Raw genomic sequence first — 16,762 nt, 5'->3', positions numbered from 1 at the left:
CACGGTGTAGCAGTATTAAATTGTTTGTTTAAATCTCTCTCTCTCTTTCTGTGTGTGTGTGTGTGTGTGTGTGTGTGTGTGTGTGTGTGTGTGGTCTTTTGTCTGGTGAAAAAAATTTCCCTGGAACCTAACCCCCCCCCATTTACATTAATTCTTATGGGGAAATTGGAGTCACTTAACATGATGTCCCTTAAAGTCGCATTTTTCAGGAACATAACTACAACGTTAAGTGAGGAGTTACTGGATCACTGAATGTGGGGGGGGTTGTGGCTTTATTTTGATCCCCCAGCCAGAGAGACTAAAGGAGGCCCACAAAGAGCAGAACCCCCAGGCAAATAGTGGGTAAATGGGACCTTAGTACTGACCACCTAGTATAGCTCGCTGGCTGTGGTCAGGTTCCTCCACCCACCTGAGGGAGGAACCCCTAAGGACTCTGTTACACAGCCTCTTAACTTATCCCAAGGATACATAAAGCATGGGCAATAGTGCAAGATTTTCTACATAGCTTTGCCAATGTGCTCCAACCCTGAGCTGGACTGACCATTCCCAGTGACGAAAATAATGCAATCCACCGGCCAAATACTTGGTTCTGGTCTGGTGGCACAGAGTCATGAGTTTAACTAGTCCTGTGCTTTGCGGAATTGTCAGGTGGCATAAAGATGCCGCAGCAGAGCCCTTGATTCAGGGAGTGAGGGTAGGAGAAAAGGAATACTAGTGGGATATCTCTAGCTAGCTGCTGTAGTGGTCCTGAGGTGGCCTGGGACAGATCTGCCCCAGGATTCAGGGGCTCACAAAGGTGATTTTGTGAACCTTTATCCTGCCCAGCTCTTGCAATCAGAGAGCAGCTCAGCTGGCCATTGGGGATCAGGAGCTGCACATCCATTCTGTCCAGAACTGCCTCTACTGAGACTCTCAGCTGGGGTGGATTTTCTGTCATGGACAGCTGACCACGAGGGACTGGACTGAGGTCACCAAACACATTATGCTTAGACACACAATAGCCTTTCTCGTGGTAAAATCTTTAAGTCACTACCAGAGTATGTTATGATGGAGGCATTTTTCCCCCCTGAATTTTGTAACCAGATGCTCACTGTTTTGTTCAATCTTTTCTTTCAGGCTACTTCATCCCCCTTCATGTTTTCATTACATGTCATAGGCTACTTTTTGCATAGAAAATATGAAATTTTGCATTTTGAATCTGAATGTTGAAGCTGCCTATCATTCAGAATGGACCCATGCTTGCTTTTCATTGGATAAAAGGAGAAAATCCACAAAATGTGGTGCACTTTTGGGTGAAATGGGCTCAAATTAAGGGTCACATCCTGGCCCCAGTTAAATGAATGGTAAAACTCCCACTGATTTCATGGTGGGCAGTATTTCACCCTGAGTTTGAAAGAAAATGTGAAAAAAGTCAAATTTTTGTTGCAAATATTTTGAAGTTCTGTATTAAGTTACTATTTACCTGGGCTAGATTCTTTGCAGTGATCTAGAAGTGAAAGTCTCTATACTGTATTACCATTCCCTTGAGCTATCATTTCTTGTTTTCTGTAGTTCCCTAAAATGAATAACTTTTCCATACGTGAAGCCAAGGAGGAAGAATAATCCCTTTGTTACAGCCAGTTACACTACCTGATCCTGCTGCATGAAGAAGGAAGAACCAAAAGATCGAAGTACCAATGCCAAAGGGTAGCCAGGTTCATGTCAGCTGCAGCAGTGCAAGTAGACTAAGTTATATTGGCCAGCTCTGAGATCATTAGTTGGACGAAACTCCCTTTAGGGATTTTGTCTCTAAGAAGGAGTTGAGGACTAGACCCATTATTAGGGGCTTGTTTCACTATTGTATAAGAATGTTCAGCTCCAATTGGCTTTTTCGTGGATATATCTGAGGGCATATTTGGAATCTTTCTGGTACAAGTCAAAAACATAGCAGTTAGTAGCTTTGTGAATCAATAAGAGAGAATAACTAAGAGAGGGAGTGCAAATCCAAAGGTTCCTAACTCCTTAGGCATGCCCAAACCACAGCCCTAAGTTGACCTGTATTAGGTCAACTTCCAGCCACCGCAGTAATTACTGATGTCCACACTACCCATCTTCTGTCGGTGGTGCGCATCCTTACCAGGAGTGCTTCCATCAACTGAAGAGGGGCAGTGGGGGTGTGTGTGTGTGCAGGAGGGGGGGCTGAAAGCCAGGGCTTGAGCTCTGGGCAGCTCCCCACTGTGAGCCCAGCTGCCCTCTCCTCTCCCCTGCCCTCCCTCAGCTTTCGCCTCCCCACTCCAGCTTGGGCTTTGCAACTCCCCGCTCCCAACCCAGAGAGTGAGAGTGTGTGTGTGTGGTGGGGAGACAGCTGCTTGAGTTTCTAGGCTCCCTGAATGAAGAACAGGGAGCCTACAGGCAACAGCCAGCTGGGAGTGGGGAGTAAGGGGCAGTTGAGCTCTAGCTGCCTGGCTTTCTTGCCAATTTCATGGTTCCAGCATAGAGCCCTGAAATTGACAAGACAGCCAACAGCCAATGTAAGTAAGGCAGCGTCCACACAGACACTGATGCCCTAACTAACATAAGCATATGCCTCTTGTGGAGGTGAAGTTATTATGTTGATGTAGGAGGGCACTTACATTGGCAGGGCAAGGCTGTAGTGTGTACACTGACATAATTGTGTAGTGTAGACCAGGTCCCTTGTAAAGGGCTCTCCTGCAAAAATGACAGATCTGGAATAAAGGCTAATTTGAGTCTTAAAGAAAATCATGTTTAACAGACATTATCACATGGACTCCTTGGTGGGGAGTGAGTATGAAACTACCAGTTCTGTTATCATTGTAAAGTTGTTTCAGATGTGTTTTAAATATTTACTACAAAATCCTGAGTTTTGTAAACATTTTTTCCTGTTTGTGTTTAATAATTTAAGTAATTTGTTCTTGAAGAGAATAGTAAACATTAAAACCGTCAATTTTTAAAAACCTCATATTTTTGCTCCAAAATAGTATTACAGAATTGTCATCTTTGTGTACATTTGTTACTAAGTGATATAAAAATATTTATAAATAACCATCTTAGAAGGCCATCTCATTTACAGCTAGATGTTTAATATTTAAAGTTCCGATAAAACTGCTTATTAGAGGAAAATTAGGCATTTAAGACCCCAGAGAATACCTTTTATGAGCTTGTGGTATGCTGTTAATGTGTTCAGTGCTTGAGTAGCGGGTCAGGGTCTCGTGAATTGTAGGATTTTTTCATGTTGGTTATACCCAGAGGAAGCAGTACGTTTTCTTCTTGTGTGGTCATTAACACATTTCTGCTATAATCAAATAGATAAGAGCACAGCAGGAGAATGTCCTCACTAGCATTATAACTTAACAGAGAAATTGGGGAGCACTGGCTCAATGTGATTGATCTTGTTTTAATAAAGAGCCAGTCTCCTCTCCATAGGTCACCTTTTATTAGCCCTGATCCTGCAAACACTTACCCACTTGTGTATACTGTAGTCCCTTGGGGGTCAGTTGGCCTGATTCTTAGAGATGCTGAACCCTTGCAGCTCCCATTGACTATTATGAGAGCTGTAGGTGCACAATATCTCTCAAAATCTTGGGTGTAAAATTACTCATCTGTATACATTTGCAGAATCAGAGCCTATGTCTGCATTTAAAACTGACAGTTTAGACATGCCAGTTTCCACCCGTCATGTCACTGTGATGTCCATCTGCACAGCTCCTGGCTGAAGTATCATTTACCCAAGGCCACCATAATTTTTAACCTGTTCGTTTCGTATTTTATAAGCTTGTTGTCCCTTTGTATTTCTTTAACATATAATCTTGGTGTGTGCAGTTATCAGTATAGTTTTTAGAGAAGGATGGATTAAGTTTGACTTGAATCATTTTACCATTAATTCAGACAGAAATAATTTTGAATCAGATACTTTACTTACTAAAAGATTTCTGAGGTTGCAAAAGCTTGCCCGCCATGGCAAATAGGGGTAAGAATGTTTACCTTGAACTTGCATGCTGCTTTAAGAAAAGTAAACTGATACCGATATTATTATTATTTTATTTATTTGTAGTACAGTTGTGCCCAGGAAGCCCCAATCATGGATCAGGGCTTATTGTGCTAGGTACTGTACAAACAGAAAGAGATGATCCACACCAAGCACTTAGGGTATGTCTGCACTAAAATCCAGACTGATTCCTAGCTTGTGGGGACACACTTCTGCGAGCTCTCATATGAGCTAGCAAGCTAAAAATAGTAGTGTAGCCGTGGTAGCTATATGACTGCCTGGTGTAGAGAACTGGCTGTGGTCAGGTTCACTCCCTGAGAAAGGAACCACCAAGGACTCTGTTATAGGCAGTCTCTTTCCAGGGGAAACAGCTAAGATATGCAAATACCCTGTGTCATAGCAAAGGAAGACCAAAAAGCTGTGCCTCATTGCTCACATGGGCCCTGGCGGATCACTCTCAGGAGTGCAGATCAACACAAGAAACAATGACTTTGCTATTGCCCTAACTTTCTGCTGTTTGTTTTTAAAATAGGGATGCAGAACTGTTCCTGCTGGACACAAGGAAGACTCAAGCTTTTAATGTGGGCTGGCTTGTATTTGATATCACTGTGACCAGCAACCATTGGGTGATTAATCCACAGAACAATTTAGGCTTGCAACTCTGTGTTGAAACTGGGGATGGTAAGTTACAGTTTATATCTCATTTTATATGCTTGGGGTGTGGCCTGCAAGCCCGCTGTGTGCAGGACCAATCTGAACTGCAATGGATAAAAGTTGTACTTGCTGCTGGTTGACAGGATGAGACTGCTAGCTTACCCTGTCACCTCCACAACATGTTCTCAGTGTAATAGAATATGGTGATTTTACAAACTGGAGTGAATCTGATTACACCTAATGAACACTTAGGTAAGATTTATTGTATGGGACTGCCACTGATGATTACCCATAAGATGACAGGGACAAGACGGGTGAGGTAATATCTTTCATTGCAACAATTTCTGCTGGTGAAAGAGACAAACTTTTTGAGCTATACAGAGCTCTTCTTCAGGTCTGCAACACTGAGAATACCCATAAGATATACATTCATAGAGTTTAGACAGACCCTTCTTTTAAAAAAAAAAAAAAGAAGAAGAAGAAGAAAAATAAAGTCTTGCCCTAGGTAGTCATGGCTTCATTTTTCATCCAAGAGAAATTATCATAACAGTCCTCTGTTGAAAATTATGACTTTTGTGGGCCCAAAGCTCCTACCCATGCTACCTCCAGAGCCCTGGCCTTGACTGAACTGGCCAGAGTCCTCTCCACTAGAACCACCACTGAGCTGCCGCCTCTAGAGAACGATATGGAGGAAGAAAGAACTAGGTCCGACATTTTTTCTTTCCTATGAGATTCAAAAATGTTTTCCCATCTTGAATTGGGACAAAAAGTTGAAATCTTAAAAAGTTTCACAAACTGTTAAGGCAAAAAGGTTTTCAGATTGGGTCAATTGATACATTTCAACCTTTTAAAAACATTACCTTTTAAAAAACGTAGATAACTAGGGTATGTCTTCACTACCAGCCGGTTTGACCGGCAGCGATCGATCCAGCGGGGATTGATTTATCGCTTCTAGTCTAGATGTGATAAATCGATCCCTGAGCACTCTCCCATCGACTCCTGCACTCCAGCGCCGTGAGAGGCGCAGGCAGAGTCAACGGGGGAGTGTCAGCAGTCGACTCACCGTGGTGAAGACACCATGGTAAGTCAATCTAAGTACGTCGACTTCAGCTACGTTATTCACGTAGCTGAAGTTGCATAACTTAGATCGATTTCCCCGCCCCCAGTGTAGACCAGGGCTAAGATGTCAAAACATTTGGTTTTGAAACCAAAATATGAAACTTTTATTTTGAAAATATATGTTTTGAATGGGGAGATTAGTTGAAACCTACCTTGTCCTGCAAAATTCCTGATCAGTTGTAAAGTGAATACTTGAACCCTATGCAGTAACCTGGGATAAAATTCATACCACTTTCCCTCACCTAGCTTTAGGGCAAGGAATGGGGAAGGGAATAACCCCAGTCCCCTGCTGAATAAAAAATCTGCCATCTTACTAAAATAGCAACTTGTCTCTGCTCAACCAGACATTCACACCCCTGGTTATACTGGTCATTTAAAAGTATGTCTTCTAAACACAGCTGCATACAGTTTATGCGTAAATGCAAGTTTAGTTACAAAGAATATTCTAGAGAATTTAGCCTCTACATACGCATCATTAAAAACCAATTAAAAGTGAAATACTAGTAAACTGAGTTATTATATGATCTCTGAAATGGTTTAACTAGCCCATACTCCACAAAAAGTCTTCCAAATTAAACTCTTGACCTGTCAGTTTAGTATTTGTGTCGGAGGTCAGGTGATCTATGGTGTCAGTTAATCTGAACATTAGCTGACATGACGTTAATAAGGACCAGAAGAAATTCTGGGGTCAGGATTGATATTTTTCTTTTTTCCTCTGCCTAGGCAGCCCTTTCTCATTGTTAATGATCTGGGTTCAGAAATTGCATTTCTCATTCATCAGTCTGTGAACATTCCCAGCTTTAGAAAGTCTCCCCAACTCCTCTGATAGGTCCCCACCCAGGCCCTTGTCTTATGAAGATATTGCCCATTTTTATTCACAGATCTAAGAACTCCTTTTTGCTGAAGTTACTGTGGGGACAGATGTTTTCAATAAGTGAGACAATAATAAATAAATGAGGCTTCAACAGTTTTTCTGTCATTTTTTTAATCTGACACTGCATTTTTATATGGTTTTTGGGAGACTGCAAACCTTCCACAAAATAGCTTGCTTGCAGGATCATAAGTTAGCAAATGCTTGCCGCTGAACATAGGCACATCGGTGGGAATATCCTTGGTAGTAAGTATGCACCCCTTAGTAAGTGTTAGTAGATCAGGCTATTAGGTAACTAACACGCATTGGTGCATTCAAAGGGGGTAAATCACTATCTTAATTTTTCCAGAAAGCTATTGGTTTAAAATTACTATCTTGCCTTATGGAAAATGCCTGTGAACTCTTAACTGAAAAACTACTTTTTCTTTGCACCAAAATGAGTTATTTTTCAAAAACCATACTGCAGTGCTCAGATAAAGTATCCTTCCACTGTCATATTGTCTACTGACAACTGGTGATTCTCTGCCAAATTCAGCTCTTGGTTACAGAAGTGGACTAAATCCAGAGTAGCTGCATCATCTTCTGACATGCAGCGAAGACAGATGTCAACTCATTCAAGAAATTATATAAAATTAATAGGGCTGTCAAGAAATTTAAAAAATTAATCTTACTATTAATCACACTGTTAAACAATAATAGAATACCATTTATTTAAAATTTTGTGGATATTTTCTATATTTTCAAATATATTGTTTTAAATTACAACACAGAATACAAAGTATACAGTGCTCATTTTATATTTATTTTTGATTACAAGTGTTTGCACTGTAAAAATGATAAACAAAAGAAATAGTATTTTTCAATTCACCTAATACAATCCCTTTATTGTAAAGTGCAACCCCTTTATCATGAAATTTGAACTTACAAATGTAGAATTATGTACAAAAAACCTGAATCCAAAAATAAAACAATGTAGAATTTTAGAGCCTGCAAGTTCACTCAGTCCTACTTCTTGTTCAGCCAATCACTCAGACAAACAAGTTTGTTCACATTTGCAGGAGATAATACTGCCTGGTTCTTGTTTACAATGTTGCCTGACAGTGAGAACAGGATTTCTCATGGCACTGTTGTAACAGGAATCGCAAGATATTTACACGACAGATGCACTAAAGATTCATATGTCCCTTCATGATTCAACCACCATGCCAGGGGACATGCATCCATGCTGATGATGGGTTCTGCTCAAGAACCATCCAAAGCAGTGCGGACCGACGCATGTTCATTTTCATTATCTGAGTCAGATAAATCAACCTTCTGCTGGTTGATTTTGTTTTTGGTGGTTCGGGTTCTGTAGTTTCCACATCAGAGTGTCACTCTTTTAAGACTTCTGAGAGTCTTATGCTCCACACCTCATCCCTCTCAGATTTTGGAAGGGACTTCAGATTCTTAAACCTTGGTTTGAGTGCTGTTGCTATCTTTAGAAATCTCATATTGGTACCTTCTTTGTGTTTTGTGAAATCTGCAGTGAAAATGTCCTTAAAATGAACAACATGTACTAGGTCATCATCCGAGACAGCTATAACATGAAATATATGACAGAATGCGGGTAAAACAGAGCAGGGGACATACAACTCTTCTCCAAGGAGTTCACTCTCAAATGTAATTAATACATTTATTTTTTTAACGAGTTTCATCAGCATGTCTTCTGGAATGGTGGCCGAAGTATGAAGGGGCATATGAATGTTTAGCATATCTGGCACGTAAATAACTTGTAATGTCAGCTACAAAAGTGCCATTCAAATGCCTGTTCTCACTTTCTGGTGATATTGTAAATAAGAAGAGGGCAGCATTATCTCCTGTAAATGCAAACAAGCTAGTTTCTTTTAACTATTGGCTGAACGAGAAGTAGGACTGAGTGGACTTGTAGGCTCTACAAGCAGGCTTTACATTGTTTTGTTTTTGAGTGCAGTTATGTAACACAAAAATCTACATTTGTAAATTGCACTTTCTCAACAAAGAGATTGCACTACTGTACTTGTATGAGGTGAATTAAAATACTATTTCTTTTGTTTTTCATTTTTAAAGTGCAAATATTTGTAATAAAAATAATATACAATTTGATTTCAATTACAACACACAATACAATATACAGTATGTGAAAATGTAGAAAAACATCCAAAATATTTAATAAATTTCAGTTGGTATTCTATTGTATAACAGTGTGATTAAAACTATGATTAATCACAATTATTTTTTTAATTAATCATGTGAGTTAACTGCAATTAATTGACAGCCCTAGAAATTAACAAATACATGATCATTCTCCTTACAAAAATAATATGAAAAATAAAAATAGGTGATTTCCTACCTGCCTCCCAAAAATTGATATTGCATTATTTCACCAATGTATTTTTAATCTATAAATTACTATTCCTATTCATCAGCAATTGTTGTAAATTAATATAATCTCAGGATGTCTACCTACAAGGTGGTATAGAGCAGAACACTGAAAAGCAGTATGTGTTCGAATTGTGGCGCTGCCTAAAGTTATTGGTTACTTGACACTTCCCATTATGAGACTCTGTTTTTGGCAAGTTATAAGCAACCGAACTTTAACCATTTGGGCTGAAATTTTCCGTATGAAGTGTATGCTTGAGGCTGCATTTTTGTTTTATTTTTTTAATTTCAGCAAAATTGATTCAGCTCTTTGCTAGAATCAGAAGAGAAGCAGGAACTGACATTGTTTTTCCCATGTTAAAAAATGTTTACAGCCGTAAGGGTATGGAGTGTAAGAACAGGGTTTGAACTCAGGCCCAAGCCTAACCCGCAACCCCCCATCCATCTACACACAAGTCATGCTTGAGACCAGGGCCTGGTCTCAAGATCCCATGGGGTAGAGGGTCTGAGACTGAGTGAAGCTAGGATCCAGGATTCAAGCTCTAATGGGCCTGAGTCTACACTGCAAAGCAATAGACTCATACTCTGGGAGTCCATCAAAAGTGTTCCACAATACCAGGGGTCCGACTTTTTTTTCTCTTCTGGACTTTCAAGTTCTGTGGACAGTCAAGTTTTCCCACACAACACCATGAATGAAGGGCTAGAGTGACCACAGTTTGGGAGGGTTCTAGGAAGTCCTGGGATATGAGTGGTAGGTCTCGGATAATAATGCTGGAGTCCCAGGGTTCAACAATTCCTAACCCGGAGTTACGAATGAGTGTAGATGCTCAAGCCCTAGATTAACAAACCCAGGGTCTACTCACCCTGTGCTTACATAGCAGTGTATACATACATTTAGTGTTCTTTAAACATAGGTTTTTGGGTATAATCATGGATATAAAACATAGTATTGGATATAAAATAATATTCCTACTGCAGAAGAAATTTTAGCTGCTTTTTTTTCAGGAGCTTCATGTAAATTCATCTTCTTTTAAAGAGTTAAATATTTAAAAGTTAAATATTCTTGAATACCCTATGGGAGGCATTCAGTAAGAAAATTTGGAAAGAAAGAGGTGAAGCAATTTGTTGGTACTAGCATCAAAATTCTGTTAATAATGAGAGATTGTATAGGTAGAAAGTAATTTTTTAACTTACACATTGGAGAAATTGTATAAGTACAGCTCATCTTTATATATATATTACTCCTGTCTTGTTCCCAAAATCAGATAACAGGTAATTTTCTGCTTAAGTGCAAGTGCCACAGGCAGTTTGAATTTCTATGCCTGACTTGTCTGATTTTTGTGATGTTTTAGCTAAATGAAGATCTTCATTTTGAAAGGTAGTTCTCCTCTTTCCTCACTTTTTTAACTTTTCAGTTTATTCATGCCAGAAGAGTACACATCCAGAGTGAGTAAAGATTTTGGTAAAGTTCTAGGAGAGAGTTATGCTGTGCAACTTCTTTAGTTTAGTAATAGGAAAATCATCCTTAGATACTCTTAGAATTTTGGTCTTAAGGTTTTCATTATTTTTATTGAATTGCATTTATTTCTGGAACCTATTATACTATAAACATAGACCACTGAATGACGTGTTTGTGCACAGATGGAATATGTATTTTTACACTACTCAGTATGTAACAGATTCTGTCCATGAGTCATAGAACCCCCTCTTCCCGCCTCCTATCTATTTTATATATGCACATGGGGCTTGATCCAGGGCCCATTCATCTCCATGGAAAGCCTTCCATTGACTTCAGTGGGCCTTAGAACAGACCCCTGATCCTGCAGTCCTCAAGAAAAATTCCCTGTAACTTCCACTGGAGCTCTAAGTGAGTGAGGAATGCAGGACTGGGCTGTGCACTGGCAAACACTGAGAGATTTTAGGCCCTGCTTCCTAGTTAAGATCCATTGGTACAGAACATTGCGTCCATGTGGAGTCCCAGTGAAATAAACGGGATTCTGCTTGGGTGCTAGGGTCCATGCCAGGGGAACCAGATGAAGGATTGGGACCCAAAGTGATAAGCTCTTTGAGGACAAGACTGTATTTATTTGTATTTATTTCTATGGCACCTGCTCAATAGGGCCCCAATCATGATCCAGCCTTCCAGATGCTACTGCAATACAATATTAATTAGTAATTATTTTCTGAATGTCATTTGTAGTGGAATTTTCAGGGAATTAGAAAAATGGATATTTTCCTTGTGCCATCCCCCTTGGTGAAGTCTGAAAAATAATGTTTAAATTAAAAATCAAGAACATTACTATTTTAAAACAATAATGCATTAAGAATAAGAAATGTCTGGTTATTATAGTTCATTTTTTTCCCCCTTGAAAATGCTGAAAATGTACAAATGTTCACATGGCATTGGAATGTGTTGTTTTCTTTAAGATGTATTTGGTATCACAGGCATCCTTTGGTATGAAATGTAGCCATTTTTCTGTTAATGGGACATATATTGAATAGTAAAAATGAAGAGTTGCATAACACACATGGAAGCTGTCAACATATAATTTACCATTTCCCTGGAGCTGTGGTAAATTAAGGATCATGTTTGGTTTTTTTTTGTTTTTTTTTAAATTCTGTCTTTTTTAAAATGTCTGCATATATCTCCTCGGCATTCTTCATGCTGATTCCATCCTTCTGATGCTGAAAGCCTCCGTGGTGTTTAAAATGAGGTGATCGCTTTCACACTGATACGAGTGGGGTACTCGATGAATTCCAACATATAATTTATGCAGATGCAGAAACAATGTGAAAAACTTCATTTTATGCTTTTCCTGTATATCGAGCATGCACCCCATAGGCCTTTAAAAATGGTGTGAGTGGCTCAGCACCTTTTGTTTTCACGCTTAACATTTGTGTAATTGGAAATTAGTGACAGTTTGCACATCATTGTTACTACAGGAACATAAGAACCCAGGGGAGATGAAAAAGTATCAGTATTTCTTTTGCTGTCATATTGTTCACTCTGGAGAGAACTCAACATGTTCTCTCCTCAATACAAAGGAGAAAGAAAATGGATCTCTGTAACATCAAGGATAGAAAATCCACAGAGAGAGCAGACTGCAGACACATAGATCTCAGCTCAGCTTCAAGGAGAGCTTTTAGACCCTGCACTTTCCATGCAGCTTTCTATGCCCATGCTGCTCTTGGCTGTTTCTCCTGTTGCTGAGCATTGTGGGGTTAGAATCTTAGAGCGACTTTGAAAGAGTTAAAGCTGCTTCTAGCAGCGTTTATTATTGTGAAGACTCCCCTTGGGATTCTGTCAGGGTTTGAAATGTGCATGCTGTGTGGAGCAGCTGCCCCAAGTCTGCCTCTGTTACCTAGGCTGTTTTCTGAGAGGAGGGGATGTGGATTACTGGGTCCAGGGAAGCCCAACTTGGAGTGGTGTGCTCTCTCTCCTTTCCCCCAGATTTGCGGTAGCTCCTGTCCCATGTGCTGCCCACAGAGTGGGAGATTGGCCACTTGTGCCGTGTGCTGGGTTTGGGGGATGGTTGTGGGGAGCCTGGCCTGCCTCTCTCTCTCTCACACCTTCCCCCATTAGCCTCCGTTTCTTACCACCCGGGAGTTGGGGAAGATCCTGCCTCCTATAGTGCCCCAAGGGTGGGAGAATAACTGGGCCACTGGGACCACATGCTGCGTTGGGGCTAGTCAGCTTCAGTGCAGCATCTGGTGGCAGTGGAGGTGATGCTTTCATGGCGGCATGAGCCCGGCCTTTGAAAGTTCAGTGATTTGGGCAGGCTGCCAAAGTTTTCCTGAGGCTGCAAGTCAGAGAGAGTTTTACTTGTATTTTACCTGTACTTTTGTTTGTATTTTTACTTTGTCTCAGCCAAATTTGAGTGGCATTTCATGGGACAAAGAAAGGGCATTTTATAGCGCAAGTGGATCCTCCCACAAACAATTTAGGTGTGAGAGCTTCTCAGAGAAAAATGGTTGCAAGAATGCTTTATAATGGAAAGTCTTAGGCAACCTAAATATATGGGTCCCTACTTGCTCCCCCTGTAATTATTGTTCTGGTACTGCTTGAAGGCTAGAGTGAGGATCAGGGCCACGTTGTACTGGGTGTCCCTTACTCTTAGAATTCCACCTGTCTCCTAGTGTGTCAGTGAGCAACCTTTCCTTTTAAATCCTTTCTTAATTTTTTTTCCTCCATGAGGCCCATCAGTATTAATCCACCAAGTATGGAGCATTTGTATAATGTATTGCCCATCTATTAGCTGTATTTGTAGGTAAACTGAGCCACCTGAGTCTGCACATTCAGTGATGCCTCTTCTTGTAGATAAACTAGATTATGAGCTCCTTAAACTGAGTACACATTTGATACTTAAATAGTAGAAACACTAGGCCTGAGTCTGTAGTCACTTATACTAAAGAGCAAGGTGGGTGAGGTAATATCTTTCACTGGACCAACTTCTGTTTGTGAAAGAGACAAGCTTTCAAGCTTAAACAGATAGAGAACATCAAAAGTGATTTCACAGTGATCAGTTGACTTTCACTGGGATAAATATGAGTTCAGAATCAGGCCCACTGCATCACTTAAATAAGTTGCCAGCATGCCAGATGCAAAAATAGGAGTTTGGTTAGTTTTATTTGGAAGACTATTGGCTCTTTCTAACTCTTCCAATAGATGACTGAAGAATCCAATCTCTCCCTATTTTATCCTCTTGCTGAAAATACAGTGAGCATGCCAAGAAAGTTGAAAGACTCCCACATACCATTCACAGTTTAAGTGCATTAAATGTAAAGAATAGGTCAAATATTTAAAGGGCCATATTTTTATATGATTACAACATTTTTCTTTTAAATAATATATCATACTGTAGTAGAATATACTGTTCCATGGATCCTCAGATGTTCATAAATTATCCAGGGAGCTTGCCTTAAAGTGCTTTTCAAATACCACTTTCAACATGTATAGATAAATGACAAAAAAAAATGTAAAATTAATTTTGCTGGTCTCACTTAAGGCAGCAACAGGAAGATTGCCAGAAATTAAAGCTAAAACGTCAGCTTTGACTTTGGCCTAGGCATGGTGGGACTTAAGTGGCCTGACTTTGTTGGGCCAAAGCAGTGCAACACAGATTCTACATGATCACACATTGTTCTTGAGTGGGGTTTGTGTGAGTGTAGTTAACTGCAATGAAGGGGAAAATATTAAGGGAAAGTTTTATTTGTGCTGTTTAGCTTCATTGGCCCAACGCTGCACAGATTCTTCTGCTTGAAGTCAATGAGACTGCTCTGGCATAACGGTCCTCACAAGCAGATCTCTCCATCCTCACTAAATTTTTCAGTTTAAGCTAAAAATATATCCAAATACTACAAGAATTGCTACTATCCTCCCAAGCTGTGGTTAATTTGTAAAATGTGTTTTGTTGCTTATTGAACACTGTTGAAGGTAAATAAGTACTTTCTGTTTAAAGACAAAATGAGTGCCTTGCTGCAAGTGGATGACTCAGGACATAATAATGGACTTTGTAACTTTGCTGGCTGCTCACTGGCCACCTGCTCATTGCTCTCATAAAATATCAGGGTTGGAAGGGACCTCAGGAGGTCATCTAGTCCAACCCCTTGCTCAAAGCAGGAACAATCCCCAATTTTTGCCCCAGATCCCTAAATGGCCCCTTCAAGGGCTGAACTCACAAACCTGGGTTTAGCAGGCCAATGCTCAAACCACTGAGCTAACCCTCTCGTGCCCCCTCCACCAGCCACCCTGTTGGCCACTTCTCTCTGCTGCTGCTTGCTCATCATGCCTCTCTGCCACCGCCCTGCTAGCCGATCGTTCACCAGCTGACTGTCAGTCACTTTCTGCCTCTCTGCTGTGACCTCTGCACATCAGTCTCTGTGATTTTAGCTCTTAGCAGGCAGGGCAGAAACACAGTCCTACCACAACTGGTTTCAGCTCTAAATGAGCAATTAAAATAATGAAAGAGGCTCCTAATGAAGTCTATTTAGCTCTATTCTTTGAACAGTGGGGAAGAACAGAGGACCCCTTGTGGGGGTGGGGGGCCAGGGGTTGTGCAATCTCCTGACCAGGACTCCTATCCCCATCCCTCTTATTTTCACAGGGCTCTGACATTGGAGCCCCTGCTTAATGAAGTTCTTTCAACTGAGGGTGCCCCCCCCCCCCATTTTGGACAGGTTAAGAACAGTCCTGCTTTCCTGTATTCCTACAATAATTACAACATTGGTAACCATATTTCACTACCCCTGCATTCAGTACTAAGATCATTTGTACCCAACACCAGACAAAGTTGATCATTTGACACAGCTGTAAATGATTATGTAAACAGAGCCGGAGCAAACTGTATTTACATAAATATACCCATAGTCTTTTCCCCTTCCAACTAGCTATCAGGGAAGCATTCATTCAGACCCTGCTTACATCTGGACAACTATCACCTTGGACATATGGATTTTAGACACAGTAATGGAAGGTTATTCCATCCAATTCAAATCCTTTCTGCCATGTAGCCCCCCACTGTCCTCCCTTTTCATGAGAGATTAAAAGCAGAAGTACAAGCTGTACTGCATGCAGGGGCTGTGAAGAAGTACCTTTAATTTATAGAAACAAGGGTTTCTACTTTCTAATCCTGAAGAAAAATTGAGGTTTCAGACCAATTATGGATCTCAGGCCTCTAAACAAATATGTCAGGAAGTTTTAATTCAGAATGCTATCTCTGGCTCTGATTATTCCCTCCCTGTCAACCCTGGATTGGTTTGCTGCTCTTGACCTCAAAGATGCATATTTCCACATCCCCCTAAGACCATCTCACCACAACTATCTACATTTTGTCCTTTGGTTTGGATCATTTCCAATACAGAGTCTTACCCTTTGGCCTCTCCACTGCACACAGGGATTTTATCAAATGGCTGACTCCAGGAGCAGCACATTTAAAAAGACAAGGGATCTTTGTTACCCCTTACTTAGATGGTTGGGTGCTCAAGGCCCCAAATGTAAAGGATTTAAACAAAGCCATTCAAGTCACTTTTTCTCTGTTTGAAACCATAGGTCTTCTCATAAACAAAGAGAAATCCTTTCTGATTACACCACAAAAGCTTTCCTTCATTGGGGGAATCCTCGAGACAGGGAGACAGTTTTGGAACTAAAGACCACTATACAGAGACTGCTGCTACCACCTTCTCAGAGGATAATGTATTTCCTGGAGTTAATTGGCTTCATGGTATCCACAACGTATATGTCCTCATATACCAGACTCAGAATGAGGCCATTTCAGCACTGGCTATTAAAGAACTTCAAACCCACTATGGACAATATGCTCAAAAAACTCACCATTCTGAGAAAGGTGGTCTTTCTAATATGGAGACTGAAACCACAAAATGTCCTTAAGGGAGCATCATTAAATCCACTTCCTCCTTTGCAAATGGTCACCACAGATGAGTCCAGAGTAGGCTGGGGTGCACACCTCCTCAGCCTTTACATTTGAGGTCTTTGGAATGATAAGGAATCCTTACTACACATAAACGTGTTAGAACTGAAGGTCATTCAGTGGGTTCTCAAGGCATTTCTTCTGGAGATTCAGGATGTGGTAATCCAGGGGACAAAACTTTGGGACTGGCATATCCTATACAACATTTCCCCAATTGCCTTATGTGTTGCAGAACAGCACAGTGAGCTTGCAGATCATCTGAGCAGAGATTCCTCGCAGATGCATACATGGTCTCTAAAGGACTCAATG

At 40.6% G+C, this 16,762-nt stretch overlaps 1 protein-coding gene across 1 annotated transcript in view; it reads left to right on the top strand.

Annotated features, from left to right (window-relative positions):
* Nucleotides 1-16,762, top strand: part of BMP5 (bone morphogenetic protein 5) — a 72,570-nt gene that overhangs the window by 31,459 nt on the left and 24,349 nt on the right. Inside the window, exon 3 of the mRNA XM_007055070.4 lies at nucleotides 4,518-4,666. Within this exon, the coding sequence (XP_007055132.2) occupies nucleotides 4,518-4,666 (149 nt within the window). The remainder of the gene's footprint in view (nucleotides 1-4,517; nucleotides 4,667-16,762) is intronic.

The sequence above is a fragment of the Chelonia mydas genome, chromosome 3 (genome assembly GCF_015237465.2).
Source record: "Chelonia mydas isolate rCheMyd1 chromosome 3, rCheMyd1.pri.v2, whole genome shotgun sequence".
In the NCBI taxonomy this organism is placed as follows: Eukaryota; Metazoa; Chordata; order Testudines; family Cheloniidae; genus Chelonia; species Chelonia mydas.
Note: the sequence above shows the minus strand (reverse complement) of the source record. Positions and strands in the feature narration are given on the sequence as shown.